General features: G+C 43.8%; 1 protein-coding gene across 2 annotated transcripts in view; it reads left to right on the top strand.

Annotated features, from left to right (window-relative positions):
• The window catches only part of LOC118374496 (cadherin-20-like), a 125,212-nt gene extending 104,516 nt beyond the window's left edge, over positions 1-20,696 (top strand). For both annotated transcript variants that reach the window (XM_035760941.2, XM_035760932.2), the window contains exons 3-12: positions 3,081-3,375; positions 4,166-4,285; positions 6,239-6,406; positions 7,664-7,851; positions 8,217-8,470; positions 15,082-15,218; positions 16,070-16,191; positions 16,490-16,607; positions 17,895-18,146; positions 18,416-20,696. In XM_035760941.2, the coding sequence (XP_035616834.1) occupies positions 3,081-3,375; positions 4,166-4,285; positions 6,239-6,406; positions 7,664-7,851; positions 8,217-8,470; positions 15,082-15,218; positions 16,070-16,191; positions 16,490-16,607; positions 17,895-18,146; positions 18,416-18,945 (2,184 nt within the window). In that variant the 3' untranslated portion in view covers positions 18,946-20,696. The remainder of the gene's footprint in view (positions 1-3,080; positions 3,376-4,165; positions 4,286-6,238; positions 6,407-7,663; positions 7,852-8,216; positions 8,471-15,081; positions 15,219-16,069; positions 16,192-16,489; positions 16,608-17,894; positions 18,147-18,415) is intronic.
• Positions 20,697-22,962: the final 2,266 nt, after the last annotated feature.

Genomic DNA, 22,962 nt, shown 5'->3' with positions numbered 1-22,962 from the left:
GCAGGGCTAGATTGTCTACTGGGGAACGTTTATGCAGACTGAGCGCCAAAAGTAGTATGTATTGTTGTATTTCAAGACATTACATATCCCCCTATCGAGTAAAAGACCAGGCTCATCAGTAGGTAGGAGGACGCTGGTGGTCCATACAGGGAGTCTCCCATCTCCCGTTACTCACACTCCATGCTATCCTACTGTGGGGAGACCGGTCTTATTCTCTCCGGGTGCTCATGGACTCTGCAACCGACGGGAGCTTTATAGATGCCTCCCTGGTGTGGGAACTGAGCATCTCTACACAACCCCTCTCCATTCCCATGGACTCCAGAGCATTGGACGAAAGCTGTATTGGCAGGGTCACTCACAGTATGGTTCCCATCAACCTGCGAGTGTAAGGTAACTACAGTGAGTCCATGCAGTTTCTGCTCATTGAGTCTCCTCATGTGCCTGAGGTTTTGGGATTGTCATGGCTCCAGACGCACAACCCCTTGATCGACTGGGCTACGGATTCTATTTTGGGTTGGAGCACTTTCTGTCATGCACATTGCCTCAAGGCGGCACAGCCTGTCCTTGGGCGTCCTGTGGGCTTGGGGAAAGCCTTAGACCTCTCAGCCATTCCCACTGAGTACAATGACCAGGAGATTTTCAACAATTTTCACCATAGCAGCACCCACTCGTAGCACGCGCTCCAGCAGGTGTATCTCACTGGTCACCCCCAAAGTCCCCTCATTTGCTCGTCTTTCCTTCCAGTTCTCTGCTGCCAATGATTGGAAAAAACTGCAAAAATCTCTGAAGCTGGAGACTCATATCTCCCTCACTAGCTTCAAGCACCAGCTGTCAGAGCAGCTCACAGATCACTGCACCTGTACATAGCCCATTTGTAAACAGCCCATCTATCTACCTACCTCATCCCCATACAGTATTTATTTATCTTGCTCCTTTGCACCCCAATATCTCTACTTGCACGTTCATCTTCTGCACATCTACCATTCCATTGTTTCATTTCTATATTGTAATTACTTCGCCACCATGGCCTATTTATTGCCTTAACTCCCTTATCTTACCTCATTTGCACTCACTATATATAGACTTATTTTCTTTTGTTCTACTGTATTATTGACTATGTTTTGTTTATTCCATGTGTAACTGTGTTGTTGTATGTGTCGAATTGCTATGCTTCATCTTGGCCAGGTCGCAGTTGCAAATGAGAACTTGTTCTCAACTAGTTTACTAAAGGTGAAAAAAAAACATGCACCACAACTCTTCCTCTTCATCAACCCTACTGAGCTATTGACCTCCTCCCTGGCACTACACCTCATCAGGTGGCGGCATTTCTCCCTGTCTGGTCCGGAGACCAAGACCACAGAAGTGTACATTGAGGATTGCAAGGTTCATCCTTAATTCATCCTCCTAGCTGCAGAGTTAATTCATCCTTCTTCCTCCCCGGCCACCCTGCGCCCGTGTATCGACTATGCGTACCTGGTTATGCCATTTGGACTGACCAACGCTCCCACGGTGTTCCAAGCCCAGGTCAACGACGTGCTCCGTGACATGTTGAACAGTGTTCGTGTTTGTCTTGTGCTTGTCTCCACTCCCACCAAGTGTCTCCTATTTTTCCCCATTATCCTGTGTATTTATACCTGTGTTTTCTGTTTGTCTGTTGCCAGTTCGTCTTGTTTTGTCAGGTCTTACCAGCATGTTTCCCATTTCTCAAGTTCTTGTTTCTTTCTGGTTCCGACCCGGTTTCTGACTCTGCCTTGGATTACGAACCGCCGCCTGCCCGCGACCTGCCCTTTTTCTGCCGCTTTGTTATAATTAATATTCGGAGAACCGAACTACCCGTCTCCTGTCTCTGCATCTGGGTCATTTCCTGTGTCATGATATACATGTGCTAACTGCATGTCGCTTTGGATAAAAGCATCTGCTAAATGCCCACCATCATTACTATTGAACTGTTTGATGACAGTTCTCAACTTTTCAATCAATGTCGTCGCGGTCGGCTGGATGTGGTCTCTGATAGCTGCAGGGTTTATCATCATTGATCAAATGTTCAATCCACTTCAACGCTTGAGTGATCAAGGTATCTTCTTGTGCCAATGAATCTCTGTGTCCGCCTCCCAAATTGTACCCTATTCCCTAGTGCACTACGTTTGGCCACGGCCCATGGGGTTCCCATACGGCCATGGTCAGGAGTAACGCACTATGTAGGGGATAGGGTGCCATTTGGGACACAAGCTCTTATCATGGCACAAGGCGAGACCCAGATGCAGAGGAGGCAGATGGTTGGAGTCTTGCACTGTTTATTAATCCAAAAAGGGGGTAGGCAAGAGAATGGTCATGAACAGGCAAAACCTGTTCAGAGTCCAATAGGTACCCGAAGGGCAGGCAGATTCAAGGTCAGGGCAGGCAGGAAAGTAGTCCAGAGTTAGACAGTGATCAAAACCCGGGAAGACTAGCAAAAGAGAATAGAAATGGTATGAATAGTATGGGGAAAAACACACTGGTTGACTTGACTAAACATACAAGACGAACTGGCACAGAGAGACAGGAAACACAGGGATAAATACACTGGGGAAAATAAGACAATCACAGGGACAGGTGAAACAGATCAGGGCGTGACACCTCTGCACATACAGTACATTCCACATTAATTTATATGGAGCACTAGTGTGGATGAGTGTCTAGAACATCTTTCGTTCCATTTACTTAACACTTTCCTTTTTGTCTGAGCCTATATAACAAAGCAGAGGAGACCCTCTCAATATGAAAGGTGTCTAGCCAGGAATTGAACTTTAGATCTATAGATAGTGGAACTCTCCCAAAGAAAGGACTCTATTCCATGTTCCATTATTTTCTTTTACAGAAATCTTCTGAACCACCATCTTGTGATGTGAAACAGTGAAGTAGTGAAATGTCACAGATTCAGTGAAGTCAAATAATAGCACCACATATTCATATTCAGTCTGCGTCTCAAATGGCACCCTAGTGCACTACTTTTGACCAGGGCCCTGCAACAAAGGTGTACTTTCTAACCTCTCTTGACCTCTAACCTCTGACCCCTAACCTCTGACCTGTGACCCCCACAGCTCCACTCAGACATGGACCTAGGGGATGGCTCAATCAAGTACATACTATCAGGAGACGGTGCCGGCACCACCTTCACCATTGATGACAGTACAGGAGACATCCATGCCATCAAGAGGCTGGACCGCGAGGTCAAGGCCCAGTACATGCTGAAAGCCCAGGCCTGGAACAGACAGACAGACCGACCCCTAGAGCCCGAATCTGAGTTTATCGTTAAGATCCAGGACATCAATGACAATGAACCTAAGTTCCAGGATGGGCCCTACCAAGCCACCATACCTGAGATGTCAACCATTGGTGAGTCAGTAGAGATTGTGGTGGTCAAAATCCTTGAATGGATTTTACAATAGTGGAAACTCCCTCAAGCCAGTGGTTACACCAATGTTTTTAAATCCTTGACAGAAAGTGTGTAAGTGCACATTTTGGGAGAACTGTGGAGAATCGGCATATAAAGCTACAGTGTGCATCCAAAATTGCATCCTATTCTCTATATAGTGCACTACTTTTGAGCAGGACCCTTTCAGAAACACAGCTAGAGAGTGTAGCTGGACACCATGCTGCTGCCTCTACACGTTCCATTCATCCATTCATGAACAGTCTTTGCTTATTTTTGAATTCTAGTAGTTCAGTGAGCAAACTTTGTTTCTCTATTATACAGTATGTCTCTGTTGTGCTGGTTATTCACAGCAGTGTGTTTCTGTGAGTAGTGTACGCTGGGAAGGAGATGAGGATGTTCGGTTATGTGCGCACAATAGCCAAAATAATTATGTCTCAGTATCGTCATAATGCCATCAAAATTATGTCTCTGCTTACACACTGCACCAGTGGGATACAATATTTATAAATCCACCAGTGAGTGCAGATACCTTGAGGCGGAAAATAACTGCACAGTTACGAATAGCCTACACCTATTGTCAACATTGAAGCAGTTTTATGCAGATGGGCCAATCCATTTTGTAAACAGGCCTTGTTGAAATAGCCATATAGAAACGGAATGAGTCATTCCAGTTGTGTGGAAATATTTTTGCTCGCCAAGTCATTCTCTCCCTCCCTCCCTCCCTCCCTCCCTCCCCGCCTCATTCCCCAGGCACTGAGGTGATTCGGCTGACCGCTACAGATGCTGATGACCCTACATATGGTAACAGTGCCAGAGTGGTCTACAGCATCCTGCAAGGACAGCCATACTTCTCTGTGGAGCCCAAGACTGGTATGTAAAGCACAGGGGAAACCAAAACCAAAAGTGTCAAAACATCATCAGACCTGCATCAATTAACAATAGTAGTTACAATGGATGTGCTTTAGTTATGTTAGTAGACTTCCATGTTTTGGCACATGACTGAGGCACTCCCATCTGCTACTCCAGGTAACACACACACACACACATATACAGGCTGAATATAATACAGTTTGAATGTAAACACATATGGCACATATCAACAGGGTTAAGAATGCCCTCTTGTGGCTGCCAATGGTAACAACTGGCAAATCCAAAATCAATAAGCAAATACCTTCACTACAGCGGAGTTCCCCAACTGGTGGCCTGCAAGTCGAATTCGGGCCGGAAGTTGATTTTCTTTGGTCCCCCAAGTTTACTGAGCAAAAAATAAGTATATTAGACAGTACCAGTCAAAAGTTTGGACACACCTAGTCATTCAAGGGTTTTTCCTTATTTTTTTCTATTTCCAGTGTTGTAAAATGAACCCAATTTTAAATAAAATTACTCAACTAAAAGTGAAAGTCACCCAGTAAAATACTACTTCAGTAAAAGTCCAAACGTATTTGGTTTTAAATGTGCTTAAATTTCAAAAGTAAAAGTATAAATAATTAATAATGTATTATATTAATCAAACCAGACAACACGAGTTAGGTGAATGGATGATCTCCGCGTGTGTGGTTCCCACCGTGAAGCATGGAGGAGGTGTGATGGTGTAGGGGTGCTTTGCTGGTCTATGATTTATTTACAATTCAAGGCACACTTAACCAGCATGACTACCACAGCATTCTGCAGCAATACGCTATCCCATCTGGTTCGTGCTTAGTGGGACTATCATTTGTTTTTCAACAGGACAATGACCCAACACACCCCCAGGCTGTGTAAGGGCTTTTTGACCAAGGCGTGATGAACTGTTGCATCAGATGACCTGGCTTCCACAATCACTCAACCCAATTGAGATGGTTTGGGATGAGTTGGACAGCAGAGTGGAGGAAAAGGAGCCAACACGTGCTCAGCATATGTGGGAACTCCTTCAAGACCGTTGGAAAAGCGTTCCAGGTGAAGCTGGTTGAGAGAATGCCAAGAGTGTGCAAAGCCGTCATCAAGGCAAAGAGTGGCTACGTTGAAGAATCTCAAATATAAAATATATTTTGATTTGTTTTACTTTTTTGGTTAACACGTGATTATATATGTGTTTTTTTCATAGTTTTGATGTCTTACTATTATTCTACAATGTATAAAATAGTAAAAATAAAGTAAAAGCCTGAATGAGTAGCTGTGTCCAAGCTTTTGACTGGCACATTTGCAAAGAAAAATCACAAAACCTGTTTTTGCTTTGTAATTATAGGGTAAGGTGTGTAGATTGATATGGTAAAAAAATATTTGAATTAATTTAAGAATAAGGGTGTAACATAACAAAATATGGAAAAAGTGAAGGTGTCTGAATACTGCGCTGTATATGTGATCGTATACAAATGTAAGCAAGGTTTGAAATTATGTTTTAGTCTAATGTTATATTTGTTTGGGCTTCTTGCAATAAATTTGCAGTCTCCAAATTATTGGTAATTATGTTCTGGCTACCTGACCATCCGCTCAAGAAAAAATTCCCATATAGCTGAATCAAGTTCAAGATCCCTGAACTAAAGTATAACATTCTGACTTCATTCGTTAAAAGAAGACACTGGCTGCTACCGAAATGGCACTCCCCTATTCCCTTTTGCACTATGGGGCTCCACTAAAAGAAAAATGCACTACATTTTTAATGCTGTGTTATTTGGTGCACAGTCTGAGACGTGTCCCTAATCTGCCTGACGACCCGTCATCTACTACACTGCTAACCCTCCCATCACACCATTTCAAACTGTGACCTCTCTCTCCTCTCCACCGTCCCCCTCTTTCTCTCTCATTGTCCTCCCACTCTCTCTCTCTCTCCCCCTGTCCCCTCAGGCGAGGTGCGTGTGTCTCTGGCGGGCATGGACCGAGAGGTCAGAGAGATCTACTCCATCATCATCCAGGCCAAGGACATGGGAGGCCAGCTAGGGGGTCTGGCTGGAACCACTGTCGTCAACATCACCCTCAGCGACGTCAACGATAACCCACCCATGTTTGATCAGAGTAAGAAGCAGAGCCTCCTCTCTTCTCCCTGTGCCTTTTTGTTGATTTGGATTAATTTCTTCATTTTATCTTCACAACTGTTGAATCCCTTGTCATCATTCTCATTAACTATCTCCCTCCCTCTCCACACCTCTTGTTCTTCCTCTTCTGTCTTCAAAAATGGTGGATAAATGAAGATGTCCCACTCAGGCCATTTTACCACTCTGGCCTTTTTCTTTTTACATTTCAGGTCTACTTAAGGGGTGGCTCTCTCATAGACACCAATGTGACAGCAGCTGGGTCTGGTCTACTGAGTTCATTGACTGTATATCAGTCAGAAAAAATGGGAGTGGGATGTCTCGCTTCCTGTTCCGTCTCTGCTGTCCTCTCCTCTTGCTCTTTCTCTCCAGCCCTCTCCACCACTTAATCAACAGTGTATCCCCTCGCTTGTCCCTCTCTTTCAGACCATGCTCTCTCTCTCTCCTTCCTCTTCATCATCTACTTTGGCCACCAGTCTGCCACCAGCCCATTAACCCTCCCCACTCTCACACTATTCTTTCTGTCCTAGTCATCCCTCCATCAACTCCCATCCCCCACCCTCTCACTACTCTCCCTCTTTCCATCCCTCCTCGGTCACCAGTCGCCCCATGCCCCCACCTCTCTTTCTTTCTTTCTCTTCACCCAGCCACCAGTCCCATTCTGGCCCCAATGCTGTCTCTTTGATTGGCCCCATTCATGATCTCCACATTACCGTCCAATGAGAGATCAGCAGTTCATCTCTCTCTATCATCTGTCTATCCTCAGCCATATCCCCTAGCTTTCTGCCTGACTGGTGGTCTCGTTTTTTCCTCTCCCTCATCTTATTTCCCCCATGTCCCCCTCTCTTCTCTCAAATTAGCCACATCGCTTAAGTGAGACTTTAATACGTTGTGAGGAGCTTCGGGTGCGCTGGTCTGACAACCATAATGTGTGACCGTTTCAGTTCAGACCGAGGGAGCACGGCAAATTGAGAACCGCTGTCACCCCTGTTTTTGAAATTAGGTTAAATTGGTGAAATGTATTCTCGTTGACCCATAAGACAATACAACCCATTTTACGAACCGTCTCTGAGACTGAACCAATTTGTGCTCAACGGTCTGTGGTTTATCCCTCTAATGTCCTGGTGTAATTACATAAATGTGGCACCCTCTAGAGGAACAATGAGCTAACACATGTTATTACATAATACCTCATCAACTAAAGAAATGCATTTTAACACTCTCTCCTTCCCCTTCTCAGAGCTGTATCAGATGAGCGTTCTGGAGTCGGCTCCCGTGGGGTCTGTTGTGGGTCGTATCCGGGCGAAAGATCGTGACATTGGCATCAACGCAGAGATGATGTACAGCATCATTGATGGAGACGGGAGGGACACCTTCGACATCAGCACAGACCCCACCAACCTGTTTGGCATCATCACCATCAAAAAGGTACAGAGGGTAGACTTCAACGAAAGGTTATACCAATGAAAACACACACACGGGGCAGACTTCAATGAAAGGTAATGACATGCTTTGAGTGTCCTCTGACAGAGGACAGAGGAGTCGACACAGCCGTAAATGACTAACATGCAAATGCAATAAGTCACATTGAACTCTATTTAATTTAGATTCATTATTTGATTGTTGGTTCACTCCTAGTGGATCCTTTCTCAACCCACCTGTGAACCTTTCTTTGTGGAGGTGCCGAAGTGCACAGAAACCTCCGAGGCCGCTTCATTTAACTATTCATATGAATTACACCTATGACACAACGTACCTACTAATGCGGTAAACATCGTCTCTCTCCCCTCTAGCCTCTGAACTTTGAGAGCAAAGCAAGCTACACTCTGAAGATAGAAGGAGCCAACACACACCTGGACCACCGTTTTCTGGACAAGGGCCCGTTCAGCCATGTTACCATTGTTCACGTCAGTGTGGAGGATATAGACGAGCCCCCAGAGTTTAGCTCTGCTGCATACTACATAGAGGTCTCTGAAGAAGCAGAGATTGGCACAGTGTTCACGACGGTCTCTGCCAGAGACCCTGATGCTTCCAATAACTCCATCAGGTGAGGACATGGTTAACAGCAAAATACCACCCAAAATGTTTTAACCAATGTCATGTAATGTCATCTTGTGGCCAGATGGTGTCAGTATGGTATTGGAGTGTACAATGCTGTGTTTAAAAGAAAACATTGAGCTGATGTGACAGAGTGATATAGACAATGGGCTATGCGATTTTAGTTCATTGGCAATGAAGATGGTGTTAATGAAGATGATCTGGCATTTTTAAGGACCCTAATCAGTCAAAGTGTACTGGAATGTGTGGTATTAGGAGACTTTCCCATCATTTTAAATTATGCAGTGTGTTTACCTCACCGACAGAGCAGATGTTGGGTTAGAGTGGAGCGTAGTTTCACTGTGCATCCCAAATGGCACCCTATTCATTACTTTCGGTCAAATGTTATATCTGTTTGGGCTTCTTGAGGTCAATTTGAAAATCTTTCAATGTGCTAATTTCAGCTGGAGCCACATACACGACATGACCTGGACACCTGCGTGTCGAACAGCTCATTCCAAAATCATGGAATGTTCCCCCCTTTGTTGCTATAACAGCCTCCACTCTTTTGGGAAGGCCTTCCACTATGTTGGAACATTGGTGCGGGGACTTGCTTCCATTCTGCTACAAAAGAGTTCGGGAGGTCGGCACTTATGTTGGGAGATTAGGCCTGACTCGCAGTCGGTGTTCCAATTCATCCCAAAGGTGTTCGATGGGGATGAGGTCAGAGCTCGATCTCGACAAACAGTTTCTGTACCGACCTTGCTTTGTGCATGTGGGCATTGTCATGCTGAAACAGGAAAGGGCCTTCCCCAAAATGTTGTCACAAAGTTGGAAGTGCAGAATCGTATAGAATGTCATTGTATGCTGTAGTGTTAAGATTTCATTTCACTGGAACTAAGGGGCCTAGTCTCAGACCATTATTCCTCCTTCACTAAATGAACAGTTGGCACTATGTATTTGCAACAGGTACCGTACTCCTGGCTTTCGCCAAACCCAGATTTGTCAGTCGGACTGCCAGATTGTGAAGCGTGATTCATCACTCCAGAAAACATGTTCCCACTGCACCAGAGTCCAATGGTGGGGAGCTTTACACCACTCCAGCCGACACTTGGCATTGTGCATAGTGAGCTTAGGCTTGTGTGTATGCTGCTGGGCCATGGAAACCCATTTCATGAAGCTTCCGACAAAGTTATTGATGTTGCTTCCAGAGGCAGTTTGGAACTCGGTAGTGAGGGTTACAACCGAGGACAGACCATTTTTACACGGTATTCGCTTTGGCACTCGGTGGTCCCATTCTGTATGCTTGTGTGGCCTACCACTTCATGGCTTAGCCGTTGTTGCTCCTAGACGTTTTCGAATTCACAATAAAAGCACTTACAGTTGACCGGGGCAGTTCTAGCAGGGTAGAAATTTGACGAACTGACTTGTTTGGAAAGATGGTATCCTATGAGGGTGCCACCTTGAAAGTCACTGAGCTCTTCAGTAAGGACATTCTAATGCCAATGTTTGACTATGGAGATTGCATGGTTGTGTGCTCGATTTTATACAGCTGTCAGCAACAGGTGTGGCTGAAAATAGCCGAATCCACTGATTTGAAGGGGTGTTTATATACTTTTGTATATATAGTGTATTTGTATGGGATCCAAGTACAAATCATTTCTCGCCACTAAAATGAACTGCTATTTCAGAATGCTGGTATGCCAATGTTATCCCTCTTTGTAAAGCTGTGTCTGTTAGATAATGTGGCTTTTGGGCCTCCCGGGTGGCGCAGTGGTTAAGGGCGCTGTACTGCAGCGCCAGCTGTGCCACCAGAGACTCTGGGTTTGCGCCCAGGCTCTGTCGTAACCGGCCGCAACCGGGAGGCCTGTGGGGCGACGCACAATTGGCCTAGCGTTGTCCGAGTTAGGGAGGGTTTGGCCGGTAGGGATGTCCTTGTCTCATCACGCACCAGCGACTCCTGTGGCGGGCCGGGCGCAGTGGGCGCTAACCATGGTTGCCAGGTGCACGGTGTCTCCTCCGACACATTGGTGCGGCTGGCTTCCGGGTTGGATGGCGCTGTGTTAAGAAGCAGTGCGGCTTGGTTGGGTTGTGTATCGGAGGACGCATGACTTTCAACCTTCGTCTCTCCCGAGCCCGTACAGGAGTTGCAGTGATGAGACAAGATAGTAGCTACTAAAACAATTGGATACCACGAAATTGGGGAGAAAAAGGGGTAAAATTAAAAATTTAAAAAGATAATGTGGCTTTAGTGAATATACTAAAACCCCTCAGTCTCAGCAAGTGTCCCAAATGGTACTCTATTCCCTGTTTAGTGCTATAGGGAATAGGGTGCCATTTGGGGGACACGCTTGAAGCAGATAGGGAAAGCTCTGGGAATTATGTGTGTGAGGATACAAATCAAACCAGCCCTGTAAGCATGGCTACAGTAAGAGCATCAACCTTGAATTGCAGTTGTTTCACCGTGGCCAAATGGTGTGGCTAACATTACTATATGACAGACAACATATGCGTCCCAAATTGCACCTTTTTCCCTATGTAGCGCATTACTTTTGACCAAAACCCATTGGGAATAAGGTTGACCTTAAATGGGGGAATCAATACAACAGGAGAGAGAAGGCCTTTCTCTCTCTCTCCCGCTTTCTCTCAACACTTGCTGTCTCTAACTGTCACTGGCAAACACACACACCGTAGAGTGATATTAATAGTGCTCCTTTAGGGGGATCTTCCCCTACCATCGCCTATGCTGGGCATGTTCCCTGCCCCCGGGATCATGGTTCCCAAAACACACACAAAAACAGCTGGCACGCACGCACGCACGCACGCACGCACGCACGCACGCACGCACGCACGCACGCACGCACGCACGCACGCACGCACACACACACACACACACACACACACACACACACACACACACACACACACACACACACACACACACACACACACACACACACACACACACACACACACACACACACACACACACACACACAGACTGTCAAATCAGTAAAGGAGGGTACATAGAGTGCTGCTGATGCTGGGTCTGCCTTAAACATTGACAGCTTGCCATTCCACATCTAGTGTGTGTGTGTGTGTGTGTGTGTGTGTGTGTGTAGGGTCTAAACCAGTCTGACAGACCAGGCGATTCTGCCAAGGACTCTCTCTGTGTATAGCTGAGGACTCTCTCCATTTTCTCTATGTGTACTGCTGCACAATGATGGGTCAGGAAGCCTGCCTTTGGGAGTTTAGTTCACACTGAGACAGAAAGAGGAGGGAGGGATCACTGTACACAGAGCCTAGGTTTGTTCTTTCAGGTCTTTCCCAGTAGGATTCTAAATCAAATTAATTTCCTTCTTTGAGACCCTTCTTTGAGACCCTATCCCCTAATATGGGATTAAGCTGTGTCCTGAAGTAGTGCCCCCCCCCCTATTCATCTGGCTTCATCTCTGAGTGTCTGTCTGTTTACTCATTGTTGTGTGATGTTCTCTGAGGAGCGCTTTGGAAAGTGGCCCGTGGTGGCAGGAGATGAGCCAGCCTGTGTAGCACAGCACAGTAAAGCCCATTGCAGGTATACACAGACACACCAGCTCTGTGCTGCAGCTCAATTTGGCAGAATGCAGATATATTGCTGATTCGATTACAACTGAGATGGTTTGAGGAGCTAGCTCGAATTGCATTTCCCTTACAAAAGAAGATTTCAGTTTTGAAACTGCAGTCAAAGTGTAGTAACTGCATTCGACTGTGGTATTTGGACACTGTAATTGCAGAATACCTGCAGTGTCCTGCAGTTTTACTGTTGTTCATAGCGTTTGCTGTCATTAAATGTGAAGACTGTTATATAATCAAATCAATTCTCTATGTGTAATTATTCCATAATTAAACGAATCATGGAATAGTAATTAACTATGAAGTCGAGGCACCACGGGAAATTGTTGTTTATAGAGTTACAATTTCCCGAAAATATCTCTTCAGATTCTTTATTATCTTATTGATTACAGTTTTCTATTAATGTATTATTACCTCATCAGTCTCATTCCTGAATGTCGCAAACCCTTGGATATCTGCACAAACCCTAACATTAATCATGAATCAGCGATATAGAAATTGGCTTTACTAACTAATTAATCACATAATTACATGGACACCCACACAGTAGGTCATACATTGGTTACTAACATGACACAAAGAAAAGTCACTAGTGGACGAAACCAATATGACAGCTTGGTAGACAAAGGAAAAGGGTGGGGACAGCTCAAGAGGGGGAAATTCCGAGTCGATAACTACATTCATGGAAATTCTAATACTTTGAACATGAACAACAGCTGATTTGAAAATACATTTCAAATGACATATTTACGAGTGTATGCCTTTGTTGTCCCTTTCTGCGATCGCCGGTCCGTCTGCTAGACAGATATTCGACAGAAAGTCTCTGGTTTGTCCACCAGAGATCAAACTATTTCGTAGTCGTAGCTTGTTATAATGGATATGTCAGAGTACCATTCGGTCGTTTGAACCAGTTGCTTTTACCAGACTAAAAGTACTTAAACAGCTGCAGCCTGATTAATTGTTTTTTAGTTTGTAGATATCTAGCCATTTCAACGTGGGAATGATCTCCACGTTCTCTGGTCTTGTCCTTTGGTAGAGTTGCCAACCATTTCAACAAGTAGCGACAGCTTCCATGTTTTCCGGTCGAATGTAAATTTTGTCGTAGGTGGGTTTTATACTTGTAGTAGAAAAGGGGGCATTCCATGACACCGTGTAATATCTGTGCTCATGGGTGCGTGGCAACTGACTGATCATAAGTCACTATGAAAAACAATTCTTATTTAGAAGACTAAGATCACATTGTTATCTTTCCAAAAGTACTCTGATGATTAATCATGTATTTTACACAACATTCAGATGCAATCCTCATAATTGAGAAGTGTATACAAACAAAGTGTCTCCTGTCCTTCATGAGGTCACCAAATGAAACAAACTCGACAAGACTTTTCCTTAAGTGTCCACGGACCACTAAAACTGCTTGGAATACAGCGTGAGAGAGAGAGAGCGAGAGGACGCTGTAGAGCTGACCCACCGTAACCTGATCCTTCAGATCTTCACAGGAGAGTCATGACACTGCACTCGAACTGCAGTTACACTGACAAATGTGTACTGCAGTTAAACTGCACTCTGACTGCAAACGTTGAGACATTTTGTCATGTTAGAAAGTGCATGAACACACACAACCTTTCCCCAAAAATATTTCAGTTGTGAAACTGTAGTAAAAGTGTAGTAACTGCGGTCGACTGTGGTATTTTGGATGGAGTAGTTACAGAATAACTGCAGTTATTCTGCATTCTAACTGCATGTACACTGCAGTAAAAACTGTGTTATTTTGGTATACTGCAGTTAGAGTGCAGTATAACTGCAGTTCAACTGCAGTAATTCTGTAATTACTGCATCCAGAATGCCAAGCTCATGTGGCACAATGTATCTGATGCCACGTGACCACGTGCAGCCCACACATGTCAGTTGGAGCGCGGGAGATTCCAGTTCAATGCACTCACTAGTCTCCGCTTAACTAGAATAAAGAAGAACTCATGTTAAAAATAGCCATTTTCTTTAGTATTTCTCGAACAAGAAAACGCAACAGCTCATGCAATAGATAAAGATATGTGCATGCTTTATATTCACACCCCTTGACTTTTTCCACATTTTGTTGTATAACAAATTACATGTATTTACTTGAGATGTTTTGGTCACTGGCCTACACAATACCCCATAATGTCAAAGTGGAATTATGTTGAAAATGTTTGTTTTTTAACAAATTAATGAACAATGACAAGCTGAAATGTCTTGATTCAATAATTATTCAACCCCTTTGTCATGGCAACCCTAAACAATTTTTGCAAGGACTATTCAAACACAGAGACAAAGGGATGATTTCCAATGCCTCACAAAGAAAGGCACCTATTGGTAGATCGCAGACACTGAATATCCCGTTGAGCATGGTGAAGTTATTCATTCCAGGTTGTAAGGCTACAACATAGGAAAAATGCCAAGAGGGGTGAATACTTTCGCAAGCCACTGCATATCCTCCTAACCAGTCAGGAGATTGGAGAGGTGGAACTTCAAGTTTATTTAGTTTATTTTAGTGCCTGGTTACGCAGACTCTCATTGACACGTGCTAGCAGAGTGGGTGCAATGATTGAGTGACATGTATGAGTACATTTATTTTGAAACGCTCGCACACGTGACACGAGCGGTGTGGTTGGCATGTTAGAGACTTACCCAGAAAGACTCACAGCTATAATCGCTGCCAAAGGTGATTCTAACAGGTATTGACTCGGTGTTGAATCTAATCAAGATATCGCCATGTTTTATTTTATGTTTTCATGTTTTATCATCAATTTTGTACAATTGTTCGAATTTCTCTTCCACTTTCACATTACAGAGTATTCTGTGTAGATCTTGGAGAAAGAAAATGACAATTAAGTCCACTGTAATAACACTTTGTAACAAAACAAATTGTGGAAGAAGTCAAGGGGTGTGAATACTTTATGAAGGCAATGTATATAAATACCAGATAAGTGTTACTCAACATTGGTTACCATTGTGTCCCTCTGTCACCAGGTATTCAATAGAGATGACCACTGACCTGGGGAAATATTTCTACATTGACATCACTTCCGGGGCGTTGATGACGGTGCAGGCGCTGGACAGAGAAGAGTTATCCTGGCATAACATCACCGTCCTGGCAATGGAGATGAGTACGTCACACACACACACACACGTACACACACACGCGCACACACACAAATGACACCCTATTGTCTACAATAGTACAAAAGAAGTGCACTATATAGGGAACATGGTGCCATTTGGGACGAAGCCACATACAGTATGTTACATACACACATATCTGGTTTCTTTTGAACGAGGCCACATTATTACATTATATTGTGTGATAATACAAAACAGACTTGTACACAGCGGGAGCATTCAGGACCCAGGAGAGTCACCTTCACTCCCCTTGTTTTGTTTCTGTTTGTTTGAAATGCACACGGACGAGTGGAGCTTTGTTTTAATTAACGGCTTTGTCAAATAAAACACACCTGAATCGGGTCAAATTGGCACATATGACTCAATTGGTTATCAGGAGAGGGGGGTGGAGAGGGACAGGGACAAGAAAAGACAGCAGAAGAATAGAAATGATCCCGTGTGGTGGGAGGGCTGTGTTGTAGCTGCAGGCCCCAGGGAGAGATGGAGGGGGAGAGAGAGAGTTGTTACTTGGAGTCTACACACACACACACACACACACACACACATGCAGCGCAGAGAGCCATTCACCCTCAACTGGAGAGTGCCAAAGTCAAGCTATTGATTGATCAATTGTTTGATGGAAGCTGAGAAAGTAGTTACTGCCTGCTAGCATTTCCATTGCCAATTACACAGCTGATTAAGCTATTCAAATGTACATTTTGGATAATAACTGAATTGTAATCTTATTCTAATAAACCATTCTGAGTATTTTATCCTAGGCTGCCTTTCGTCATTGGCTAGTGTGTGTGTGTCTTGTACACTAACTTGTGTGTGTGCATGTGTGTGTGTTTTCTTCCAGGTAATCCCAGTATGATCGGGAGTGTGTCTGTAGCTGTGAAGATTCTGGACGTGAATGATAACCCTCCATCGCTGACACACTATTTTGAAGCATTCGTCTGTGAGAGCGCCAAGGCTGGACAGGTACAGAAGCATACACACACACACACACACACACACACACACACACACACACACACACACAAGAAAGATACACACGCAAGACCTGAACAGAGGCAGACCAAATAACCACTATTTGCAGACCTGTGATTCTATCGTATGAAGAATTATTCAAATTGATGGAATACTGTAAAGAAATATCTGCATAATATGAATGTATGTAATATCTGACAGTTTCACTCACAACTTGTCTCAGGTCAGCGATCCTAACTGTCTCTCTCTCCCATCTCCTGGCTGTTGTCTTGTTGTCTGGTGACCTAAGCTGATTCAGACAGTGACAGCAATAGACCCAGATGATCCTCTGGGAGGTCAGCATTTCTACTACAGCCTGGCACCAGAGGCTGCTAACAACCCCAACTTCACCCTCAGAGACAACCAAGGTAAATAAAGGCTTTATTATACAGCAGTAAAACCCACATCACTACCTGGACATGTATTTTTTGTCACACTCCACCATTTTCTGTTGACATAATTTCCCTTTTGTGCTTAATTCTTTAGAGTCTAAGGTATGGGTTTGATTTTGATTTTGAATTTTAGGACCACTTTAGGTATCAAAAACTTTTTTTTTTTTAAATATATGCAGGTATATAAAATATAAAATATTGATTTTGGCCTTTACTACTAAAGCCCATAGAAACAAAATGAATTGCAAATTCATAAATGGCAAAAAGGGACAGACAAAAAATAAATAATAAGAAAAAAGGTACCTGTCCTAAAAAAAAAAAGTACCTGTCCTAAATCTAGGAGATATATAAAGGTGAAAAACTTACTTCATATTCCATGTGTTTTTTAAAAACCAGTACTGATTACCTTCAGACGAGTCATGTGACACTGTGGGGGTCATAGAACAAAACGGAGAACACCATTGTGTTCGTGAGAATCTCCATTTTCCATAGAGGCATGTTCGTGAGAATCTCTGTTTTCCACATTAGGTTGTAGCCCAAACGGTTCAGATGCTACCAAACAGAGGTTGGCACATCGACATCTGAAGGGGGCCGTAGAGGGTCGTGGAGCAAAACCATGGAGTTGTCATAATAGTTTGTAGGTCAAACCTTTCGGATGCTACAGACGTTTACGTGTAGCATCCGTTTACGTTTACTTGTAGCATGGGATGACTCATGGTCTGACAAACACCGCTCTTGGTAATGATATAACATACACTGAGTGTACATACATTAGGAACACCTTCCTAATGTTAAGCTGCACCCCACTTTTCCCTCAGAACAGCCTCAATTCATCAAGGCATGGACTCTACAAGGTGTTCGAAAACATTTCACAGGGATTCTGGCCCATAGTGACTCCAATGCTTCCCAAATTGTGTCAATTTGGCTGGATGTCCTTTGGGTGGTCGACCATTCTTCATACGGGAAACTGTTGAGCATGAAATACACAGCAGCATTGCAGTTCTTGACACACTCAAACAGGTGTGCCTGGCATCCATGTTTCAAATGTCTCAAGGTTTAAAAATCCTTCTTTAACCTGTCTCCCCTCCTTCATCTATACCGATTGATGTGAATTTAACAGGTGACATCAATAAGGGATCATAGCCTTCACCTGGAGTCACCTGGTCAGTTTATGACATGGAAAGAGCATGTTCCTAATGTTTTGTACACTCAGTGTATATATGTATCTAACCAGGCTCCTCTCTCTCTCTGTCCCCGATGTAGACAACACAGCATGGATCCTGACGCGGCGTGGGGGTTGGTCTCAGCAGGACCAGTCAGTCTACTACCTTCCTATCATTATCTCAGATGGAGAGCTGCCGGTCCAGACCAGCACCAGCACCCTGACTATCCGTGTGTGTAGCTGCGATGTGGAGGGCAACGTTATGTCCTGTAATGCTGAGGCCTACCACCTACCGGCTAGTCTGAGCAGAGGGGCACTCATCGCCATACTGGCATGTATCTTCGTGATGCTCGGTAGGTCATGGTCTTGTTCTTTGAAGTGATTTTCTCCACTGCTGATCTGCTTTACACGTACTTAATAAACTACTGTATATTTGTATTGTCTTTGTATACGACAACATCATATTCCACTCTATACAAACCCTCTTTTACCAAATCTGTGCATATATTGAATGTCTTAGTATAGTACACTCACTCACCAAACTCACTGAAGCAACCATTAATAATCTTCCCTATTTGGGGTCCATGTTGTATCTGACCATGTCTCTTTTTTTCTCCACTAGTGATGATCTTGCTCATGTTGTCCCTCCGGAGCCACCGTAAGAAGCCCTACCTGCACGATGAGGAAGACAACGTCCACGAGAACATCGTCCGCTACGATGACGAGGGGGGCGGAGAGGAGGACACCGAGGCCTTCGACATCGCTGCCATGTGGAACCCCCACGAGGCCCACCTAGTGGGGAAGCAACGTCAGGACATGCTGCCCGAAATCGAGAGCCTTTCACGCTACGTTCCCCTTGCATGTGTGGGCTGGCCAGGGAGCGTTTGTGTTGGTGGAGACAGCAACGTGCAGGGGTATGTGCTATCCAAGCTCCTGGAGGCGGATTTGGACCCCTGCGCCCCACCTTACGACTCCCTACAGACCTACGCCTATGAGGGGGAGGGATCGGTGGCTGAGTCCCTGAGCTCGCTGCAGTCTGGGTGCTCCAATACTGATCACGAGTATGATTATCTCAATGACTGGGGGCCCAGGTTTAAGAAACTGGCAGAGATGTACGGGGTTCTGGAGACAAACAACCCTCCCATGTGGTAGAGGGGAGGAAGGAACAAGAGACTCACCCCTATATACACACATCTTATAGGAAGAAGAGACTGAAATATAGAGAGACTATGGCTGAAACGGAGACATGTAGAGAGACAGGAACAGAGAGAGAGAAATAGAGAGAATTCATTTGAAAGGTGTGTTCGCCGTAGAACTGCAGAATTTGCAATAGCACCACTGAGCATTGCCTCTTCTCTATAGCCTTAGAGCTGGGTAGCCTCAACCCTGAGCTGAGTTTCCTCCTAGCTGTGTAGCTGCCATCACCACCCTTCCCCAACTCCAAGAGAGGCTTGAGAGTAGCCTGGACTGACTGACTGACTGACTGACAGACAGCTAGCAATCACAAGGCCCTCAAAGCAAAGGGCTTCAAAGCAACACGTGAGTTAACTCTATTGGCCGACCCAGGCCCTAGCCACAGGCGCCAGCAGCTCTCTGGTCCAAAGGGTCCCTATTCCCCTCAGATGAACACAAGAGAGGGGACGGAGGGGAAAACAAGGGACGAAACATACTTAGCCTTACCTTCCTGCACACACTTACGCAGGACACAAACAAACTCTGAAATGATGAAGTCTTTTTTTGTTGGTTTGTTTTGACAATATTTCGGTTAAGACTTTGCTTTTTGTATTCCGAGCCACTGACACAAGAAAAAAAAGGAAGAGTAAGATACATTTTTGATGACCTGTTTGTCGTTATTGTTGCAACCATTTTGATTTGAGAACTGCAACTTTTTCCCATTAAGGGTAACTTCAATATGTGGCCGTCTCTTATTAATTAATTTATTTTTTCACGTGCTGTATTTATATTTCTTATAACTTATTTTGGGGGAATCAAACAAACACTGGTTTGATGTTATCCGAAGGTTGTGGGTTCGGCATAAAATATGTTCAAATATGTTCAAGAGTTATGACGTGACATAAATGTTTCAATGGCGTCTAATTGCAATTCTGTGTTTCAAAGACAATGTTTCTCCTGGCATTTCTCAGTGTCTTGTTTCAGACATAGTAAGGGAGATGGAAACTCTGTAATCCTATTTGGATTTTAAGATTATTTGTTAAATGTATCGATTCATATTTTGTTAGTTTGAACCCTTTGTTGTTTTGCTGCTGGTTAGGAGAATAAAGCATGATCATGGATTCATCAGGAAATGTGTGTCCCCCAAATTGCACCCTATGCAAAGTAGTGCACTATATAGGAAATAGGGTGCCTTTTGGGACGCAAACACAATCTTTAAACTCTTGTTTTGAAATAAACTGTCCATGATACCACAGCAGGACTGAGGGACATTACAGTATCTATATCTGAAATGAAGGATGGCCAGTTACCGTAAATGTTTTACTCATCATTATAAACATAGCTGGATGAGTAAAACCAGGGGATGTACGATATGGTAAAAAGCATTTCATCAGGGTATCAGCCATGATTAGGGGTGGAGTCCAACTCTGCCATACATTGTTGCTTGATCTCAACCCTCGCATCCCGTCCCATAGGCTTTGATGACTTTGATAATCTGCTTCTTCAAGTGCCATATGTAAAGAAGAAGATAATGTACTTCAGCAAAACGACGCCAAATAAACAAAGGGACTTCTTTGTCAAAGATGATGTGAAATAGTAGGAGGACATTTTGATCATTTTTGATTTGGCGGACTCGACTTGAAACATGTGTGGTGTCAGTTATGCTACAGTATGTGGTATTTGAATGTAGATATTTGTTGTATACTTGGTAATAAAAAAAGAAAATTAAACATTTTGCTGTCGTCAAGTCAAGTTACCAAGTTGGCTGGGATTCAAAGAAATGGTTGCTGTTTTCAAGCACTGCACACAATGCACCTTTTTTCAGACATTCGCGGAGATGGGCAATAATGGTAAATGCTGCAGATGTTATTTCAAAGGGAAATTACTTTAAATGTCAAGTTCTGTGTACTTGTCTGCGACGTGGCTTTGATTATCCGCTTTTGAGAGCAAAAAAAATAAAGGTGTTTAGTTACTTTTCGTACTTCAGGTATTTTAGCAATAACTATGGAGAGAGAGCGTACTTCGGAAAAATAAATCACTTCTCTCCCCTGCAAGGAACATTAGGCGGCGTTTCCCTGAAGCATGACAGAAGTGTAAGCCTTTCAAAAGATAAAGCAGCTATTTAAATATGCAATCATATATGCTAAATTGTTCTCCAGTGTTATTGCATATGACTCACTTTTCATTGCATTTCCCTCTTAAAGTACTTAATTTGCTTGACTTATTTTGTTTGGAGGCAATTAGGTTTAAAACGTTGATTAAAATCTCATTCCCCGTGTTGTCCTCATATCAGTACCTGTGCCTAAAGCATAACAGGCAACTCGGGGAGGCGTCCATTCCATTATTTTCACAACAACAATTATACAGGCGAGCTTCCCAGGTGAAACTCTAACTAAGAACATCCGTTTCAGCCGTAATGGTGTAATGATAAAACAGATTCCAATTAAAAGCATTAATATGTCCCTGTTGGAGTTCAAAAAGTTAACCTTGGATGTAATGGCGTTTGAGTCTGTGTTTCTCTCTATAACATTGCAACCGACCAGAGGCTTTTGTTTTCCATGTGTTTGATATCATTCCATTTATTCCAACCATTACAACGATCCCATCCAGTCCACCAGCCAAACCCTGCAACAGACAGACTTAGCCTACAAACAGACAATGATACACTACTATGTTCTGTGATGCTAATGTAAGCTCAGCGAGCCTCAAATGACCTCAATGAAGTAATGATACCTTTTTTTTCAGAGAGGAAGGGAAGAGAGGACAGGAGGGAGAAATGGAACATTGTTCACAACATTTTCTACTGCTTTTTATTCCTAGCCATTGAGAAGCATACACAACACAGTGGAACACTCAAATTACAAGCCAACGGTTTTGTTTTGTCTGTACATTCCGCTCTATTCTGTGAGAACTGTTTGAGACGTGCATGTATTATAACCACGTCATTTTGTCCTGCATGTCATTTGTCCTGTCATTTAGTGCATGACATTTTCCATTTTGCAAAGAACATGTCCAGCCACTTGAAGTATATAACACATGTATACTAGAAAGAACAAGGAAAACATGGAAGTTGTCGCCAACCAGTATAATACAGTGCACCCAATATGATTCATCAGGTAATGGGAAGCATTATGCAAATTGTCAATCAGTTTAAACGAGAAGTTGTTAATTAGGATGAGTGAGAAAAACCTTGCAGACATTAAAACTCTGTAACTTCACATTTCCCCTGAATCCTCTCTATTCTAAATCACAAATATTAATGATGTGCTGTGATTAACCTCCTTATTAATCATTCTTGCTACAGGCCTAAATCCCTTCTACAGAGCATATAGAGCATGTGTCATTATATATAAAAAAAAGACATCTCTGTCTCTAACATCCTCCCAATACCGTTTACTGTAGTTCCCTGCTCCTTCATCATACCCCTCCATCACTACCGCCACATCCTTTCACGCACACAGGCATGCACACACATGCGCACACACACACACACACACACACACACACACATACACATACACACACACACTCTCTCTCTCTCTCTCTCTCTCTCTCTCTCTCTCTCTCTCTCTCTCTCTCTCTCTCTCTCTCTCTCTCTCTCTCTCTCTTTCACTCAGACACTCCTGTCCCAGTGTTATGCAGAGGCGTCGGGGGTCATTTGTCTTAAGCCTCGGTGCTCTGTCTCCCATAAGAGGGTTTCAAACTGCAGCAAAGTTAATAAGACACCGGCTGGCTCCCTTCACTAATCCTGCCCATGGTAAACTGACAGCAGAGCAGAGGCCACTGGATCATCCTCTAATAACATGCTGTACAAAATAGATTCACTCCCTCGATCAGCTGAAAGTGGAGGCGTGGCAAACTAACTTGCACCAGACAGAGAGCGAGAGATCTGTGCAGCGTGGTGGGTTATTCACACTTTATCCCTCCAAGCTACAGTGGAGCTTTTGTTTTCTTGCCGTTTGGGCAATCCGTTTAACTGTGTTGTGTGCTCTCTGT

Source organism: Oncorhynchus keta, chromosome 4 (genome assembly GCF_023373465.1).
Source record: "Oncorhynchus keta strain PuntledgeMale-10-30-2019 chromosome 4, Oket_V2, whole genome shotgun sequence".
Classification (NCBI taxonomy): domain Eukaryota; kingdom Metazoa; phylum Chordata; class Actinopteri; order Salmoniformes; family Salmonidae; genus Oncorhynchus; species Oncorhynchus keta.
The sequence above is the reverse complement of the archived record's forward strand: the minus strand, read 5'-3'. Positions and strand labels throughout refer to the sequence as shown.